We start from the raw sequence: 6000 nt of genomic DNA on the forward strand, positions 1-6000 counted from the left end.
TGTAAGAGATGTCAGTGCATTGGTGTGGAACGTGCTTTGTGGACGGAAGTGGGGCTGGTCTACGGTCAGCCCTGGGAATCTCCATTTTCAGGGTGTGACTGCAACGGGCACTCAGAGAGCTGTCACTTCGACCCAGCTGTGTTTGCTGCGAGCCAGGGGACAAACGGAGGCGTGTGTGACAACTGCCGGGACCACACTGAGGGCAAGAACTGTGAGCGGTGTCAGCTGCACTATTTCCGCAACCGGCGTCCCGGCGCTCCCATTCAGGAGACCTGTATCCGTGAGTAGGGACCCTGGGGGCCAGTGTGTCATCTGCCCACACTCACCGCAGCGTATGTGTCCCTGAGGACACTCGACCCTCAGGAAGCACGAAGCCTTGGTTGTTTGTCAGGACTTGTGGGCAGTTGTTTTAATATAGCTGTGGATTTCTAAGCAAATCGCTTAACCCCTCTGGACCATCAATCAATCAGTCAATCGATAATTATGTGGCTCTTATTTTGGACATAGAAGAGACAAAAGTAAATATAAGAGACAGTTCCTGCTGTCAGGAAACACAGACACTTGTTTGGCAATGTAAACCACACGAGAAAAAGGCACCCTAAGCCCTTCGTCCGTGTATGTGTTATTGCCTTTATCATGTGGTCATGTGGTTTGCTCTGTGTTTTTCGATCTCTGCCGGTATTGAGAACTCCTCCATGGCAGGGATTATGTCCTATATCCTCAGGCCCTAGCGCCATGACAGGCACATAGCTGATGCCGAAGAAATGTTTCCTGAAGGAACATCTGCATGGAACAGCCAGGAGGGACTGAGCGTGTCCACAAGGCCAGTGCGTTCGCACAGGAGAGAGCAGATGGACGGGAGCAATCTGAATCAGGCGGGGTTAATCATGAAGGACTTTTTAGATGGAGAAAGACTCTGCATTTTGAAAGGCTTGCAAGAGGTCTGGGTGTGGGGGTGGGAGAAAGCTGGTTCACTTACTGGTGCTATTATTTGTATAGGGAAAGAGAAAGACAAGTTGACCTCTGTTTCCTACAGTTACTGGCTGTGTGACCTTGAGTGTGTTCCCACCTTTCCGGGTTGTCATGAGGATTACATAAGGCATCAGGCAAGCGTGCCCAGCTCAGTGCTTGGCGCATAGCAGTTGTTTGGGAAATAATGACCACAAAAACCTCTGTAGTACTTAACATGTGCCAAACACTGTTCTGTCTGCTTTTCGTTGACTCATTTATTCCTCAGAGGAAATCTATGAGAGTTGTATCATTACACCCATTTTACAGGTGAGGAAACTGAGGCACAGAGGGGTTAAGTCACCTGACCAAGGTTGTAAGGTTATAAGCTAGTAAGTGGTGGAGTAAAGATCTGAACTGGGCAGTCTGGCTTCTACAATCTGCTCTTCGCTTTCTGCCTTTCCTTGTTATGTTTACTGTGGTGGTTGCTTTTGTCTCTCAGCCTGCGAGTGTGATCCCGATGGGGCAGTGCCGGGGGTTCCCTGTGACCCGGTGACTGGGCAGTGCGTGTGCAAGGAGCACGTGCAGGGGGAGCGCTGTGACCTGTGCAAGCCAGGATTTACGGGACTCACCTATGCCAACCCACAGGGCTGCCACCGTGAGTAGGGGGACCCAGCCTGGGACAGCATGGGGAAGATGGCGTGGGCTCCCAGGCTCCTGACTTACCTCGGGGCTGTGTGCTGGGTGCTGTGCCCTGGGCCTCCAGCAGGTGGCAGCACAAGCCTGGGTTAGAAGGTGGCACTGAGTGGGGGGGGGGGCGGCCAAGCTGTCAGGTGCTGGGCAGGAAAGCGCCCTGGCCTTGTGAGTCAGCCAGGTTATCTGGAAAGAATGACCCTGCCTGGTTCTTTTCCCAGGCTGGACCCTCTCCCTGATGTGTGTCCTCTAGGGGTGTGCTTTCGTTGTCTTGCGAGCTCAGTAACCCTCCCTCCTGCAGGCTGTGACTGCAGCCTCCTGGGGTCTCGTCGGGACATGCCGTGCGATGAGGAGAGTGGGCAGTGCCTGTGTCTGCCCCACGTGGTGGGCCCCAAATGTGACCAGTGCGCTCCCTACTACTGGAAGCTGGCTAGCGGTCGGGGCTGTGAGCCGTGTGCCTGTGACCCTCACAACTCCCTCGGCCCCCAGTGCAACCAGGTATAGGAGGCAGTGGCCCCCTGGGTCCCTCCGTAGGAAAGGGGGCCTGCGCACCAGCCTCTGTCTCCCCTCCACGCTGCCCAAAGTCAGACTGTACCCATTCTCCCTCCCTGTGTGGCTCGGAGCCTTCTACGGGGCCATTCGGGGCTTCGACTTCTGAGCTCGGCTCTGAATGGGAGCCCTTGTTTCGGGGAGCACACCTGCTCTGCAGGCCGTCAGCGCGTCCTGGACCCTGTGTGCTGACCGGGGATCTGGGACGCAGGCCCCGATGCCAGGGCACGGCCGGGCCTGCGAGGCAGGTGCCCTCACGGTACTCTCCCCCGCAGTTCACAGGGCAGTGCCCCTGTCGAGAAGGGTTTAGTGGCCTGACGTGCAGCGCCGCAGCCATACGCCAGTGTCCCGACCGGACGTACGGAGATGCAGGCACGACATGCCGTGGTGGGTGCTTCACTGAGCGGGGGGATGCAGGGGCACGGGGGGCGAGCGCTCGGGTGGGCAGTTGGTAGAGGGCGCGCGGGAGGGTCTGTGGTGCGGGAGGACGTCCCGTATTGGGACGTGTGGGGTGGGCCCTGGCAGCCCCGTGAGCACGCATGTTCCCCTCAACTGCGCCAGCCGTCGGCTTAGCTTCTCAGCCCCAGGGCTGCCAGATGTCAGGCCGTCCCCCTGTGCCTGTGCCCGAGACCGGAGGGTTGCTTCGCTGCCCGTTTCCCTGAGACAGCATGTCCCAGAAGCCATCTCCAGGGCAGGGAGGGGGAGGAGCTTCTTCCTTGATGGAGAAAGTGCATCCTGAGGGGAAAGGTGTGATTCCCCAGAGTCCGTTTGACAGGTAGCCACAGAGCATGGGCCCCGGAGCGTGCAGACCCAGGTCTGGTCTCAGTGTGGCCTCTGTCTTACTGAGTGGCTGGGGCCAGTCACTGCCCCCAGGGCCTCTGTTTCCTGAGGGCACACTGCACTTAGTATCTCTGTGCCTGTTGCCTGTCTACACGCGTGGGAAAATGAGGGTGGCTAACTCTGTCACAGAGTGACTGTGTGTGCAGGCAGGTGTCTAACTTAGGGCAGCGCCTGTCGCCTGGCACACAGTAGGTGCTAAGTAAGGGCTTGCTTTCGTTGCGGCCATTGCTGTGATTCTACTCTGGCCTTGACCACCTACTGTTCCAAGCCCTGTAGATGGGCCCTGAGGTCAGACCTTGCTTCAGGCCCTCCCCACCACATGCCTTTAGCTTCCTGACCCCCAACCCTGACCATCGTCTTTACCTGCCTTAGCCTGTGACTGTGACTTCCGGGGAACCGAGGGCCCAGGCTGTGACAAGGCCTCGGGCCGCTGCCTCTGCCGCCCTGGCTTGACCGGACCCCGCTGTGACCAGTGCCAACGAGGTTACTGTGACCGCTACCCAGTGTGCGTGGCCTGCCACCCTTGCTTCCAGATCTACGATGCCGATCTCCGGGGGCAGTCCCTGCGCCTCGGCAGCCTCCGAAATGCCACCACCAGCCTACGGCCGGGTCTGGGCCTGGACGATCCCGGCCTCGCCTCCCGGATTGCCAATGCGAAGAGCAAGATGGAGCAGATCCAAGCAATCCTCTCCCGTCCCTCGGTCACCGAGCAGGAGGTATCCCAGGTGGCCAATGCCATTTTCTCCATCAGGTAAACTTGCCTTTCCCTGCCGGGCACCGGGAAGAATTACGTCACGCGGTTTCACAGAAGTGGCACACGCTGGTCCTTCCCTCCACTCGCACAGCCCTTTACAGCTTACAGAGCATTTTCACACGCGCTCTCTCTTTGAACTATCATAGCAGTCCGGTGAGGTTGGTGTGGTGGGTGTCATTACTTCCGTTTTGCAGGTGGGGAAACAGGCACAGATAGATAGGTGATGTGACAGAGTCACGCGGCCACTGAGGGGCAGGGCGGGGACTCGGAGCACAGGCAGGAGCCCCAGTGTTCTTTCAAGTGCCCAGCACTGCCTGTGGGAGAGAGTCACCTCTGCATTAGTCACCCTGGTACAGGGCATCCGCGAGGCAGGGGCTCTAAAAATAACTTGTATTTGCCTTTGGAATGGGAGCGGCCCCACCCACACCTCCTTCTTACCAGCAGAAGCGCTTTCTTAGGAAGGTTTGGTTCTGGAAGTTTCTATAATTAGTTTGCATTCCCCAAGCGCTAGCTGACTTTTCGGTGCCCAGAGTCATTCAGGTATGTGACTGACCTAAGTCTCAGAATTGAGTAGCGAGTCTATGGGTATTTGGGAGGCTGAAAAAGCAGGCACGGAAGGGTGTTCCATGGAAGGACGTTCCATGCCAGAGCAAAGCCTGTAGGTGAAGAATGCAAAGCCCGCAGGAGGGACTTGGTGGCTGGTAGACCAGCAAAGGGGGGAGAGAGGAATCTCTGAAAGCTGAATGGTTGCAGGCCGGGGCTGGTGGATCCTGACCCGCTTTGGGTGGAGACGACCAGTGGGAGGCAGCCATGGGTGCTCGTGGGGAGGTGTGGGCTGCGGAGGAGAGACCTGGGAGCCTGGTGAGCAGGCGGTGCAGGTGGTAAAGCTGGCGTTGGCCTGCAGCGAGCCAGGGGGGGAGGGGGCAGGGTGATGCTCCTCGTGGAAGCCAGCTCTGGGGAGGGGCAGCAGGCCCAGGACTGTAGAGTCGCACCAGCGATCTGCCTGCTGAGGGACGGAGGGAGCGTGTGGCGGCTCTCTGAGCCTTTGTCCCCCAGAATCCTCCTTGGCCTGTGGGGTCTGCATTCTGCGGCCTTTGCTGAAGACCTCTCTTTTTCCTGACTCAGAGAGGTTTCTCCGAGGGGCTAGCAGGTTCTGGGGAGGCGGCCCCTCTCCCATATTTTAGTGAAAGCTCTTCTCCCATCTCAGGCAGACCCTCCAGGGCCTGCAGCCTGATCTGCCCTTAGAGGAGGAGCCCTTGTCCCTCTCGGAAAACCTGAAGAATCTGGACAGAATCTTCAATCGCCTCCTCGTTCTGTATCAGAGCAAGAAGGAACAGTTTGAAAGGATAAGCGGTGCGAATCCTTTAGGTGAGGAGGGCTGCTCAGACAGCGGCACACAAGGCCGCGCCACACCGCGGCTCCGCACCTGCTGGCCCTCCATCTCCAGGCCTCCAGGGCCAGGGCGGCTCAGTTCCCTTCTTGTCTTCCCCCAGGGGCCTTCCGGGTGCTGACCGCAGCCTACCAGCGGTCCTCCCAGGCTGCTCAGCAGATGGCCGACGGCTCTCGCCTGCTCTTGCAGCTCAGGAACAGCCGGAGAGAGGCAGAGAGGCTGGAGGGTCAGCTGGGAGGAGGGGCCGGAGTCAGCAGTCCCCAGCTGGCGGCCCTGAGGCTGGAGATGGCTTCCTTGCCTGATCTGACACCCACCATCAACAAGGTGACTCATGGCATGGAACCCCACTTCCTGGATCCCCCTGCCCCAGTTTGTCACTCGCCAGCTGCTGCTGGGTTTCCTCCTAGGGCCGTGTGAACCTGCCCTGCCCCCCCACCCATCCTGATCTTTGGCCCCTCACGGTGTGCTCAGTGGTTGCCAAGGAAACAAGTTTCTGGTGCCTGGTTGCCATGGAGATGTCTGGCTGTTTGTTCCCTGGGTGTGGGATGGGAGTGGTTGTCGAAGAGCCTTGGGTACCCTCTTTGACGCCTCCTTCTGTCCACAGCTCTGCGGGGGCTCCAGGCAGACAGCCTGTACCCCAGGAGCGTGCCCTGGAGAGCTGTGTCCCCGAGACAATGGCACGGCATGTGGCCCTCACTGCAGAGGTGCCCTCCCCAGGGCGGGTGGGGCCTTCCGGATGGCGGGGCAGGTGGCCCAGCAGCTGCAGGGTTTCGATGCCCAGCTCCAGCAGACCCGGCAGATGGTAGGTCCAGCCGGGGGGGGGGGG

General features: G+C 59.0%; 1 protein-coding gene across 5 annotated transcripts in view; it reads left to right on the forward strand.

Annotated features, from left to right (window-relative positions):
• LAMB3 (laminin subunit beta 3) overlaps positions 1 to 6000 on the forward strand; it is a 61758-nt gene that overhangs the window by 46765 nt on the left and 8993 nt on the right. For all 5 annotated transcript variants that reach the window (XM_040636383.1, XM_040636381.1, XM_040636384.1 and 2 more), the window contains 8 exons: positions 92 to 280; positions 1451 to 1606; positions 1943 to 2139; positions 2466 to 2577; positions 3403 to 3781; positions 4992 to 5152; positions 5278 to 5498; positions 5779 to 5976. In XM_040636383.1, coding sequence (XP_040492317.1) covers positions 92 to 280; positions 1451 to 1606; positions 1943 to 2139; positions 2466 to 2577; positions 3403 to 3781; positions 4992 to 5152; positions 5278 to 5498; positions 5779 to 5976 — 1613 coding nt within the window. The remainder of the gene's footprint in view (positions 1 to 91; positions 281 to 1450; positions 1607 to 1942; positions 2140 to 2465; positions 2578 to 3402; positions 3782 to 4991; positions 5153 to 5277; positions 5499 to 5778; positions 5977 to 6000) is intronic.

The sequence above is a fragment of the Ursus maritimus genome, unplaced genomic scaffold (assembly GCF_017311325.1).
Source record: "Ursus maritimus isolate PB19 unplaced genomic scaffold, ASM1731132v1 scaffold_2, whole genome shotgun sequence".
In the NCBI taxonomy this organism is placed as follows: domain Eukaryota; kingdom Metazoa; phylum Chordata; class Mammalia; order Carnivora; family Ursidae; genus Ursus; species Ursus maritimus.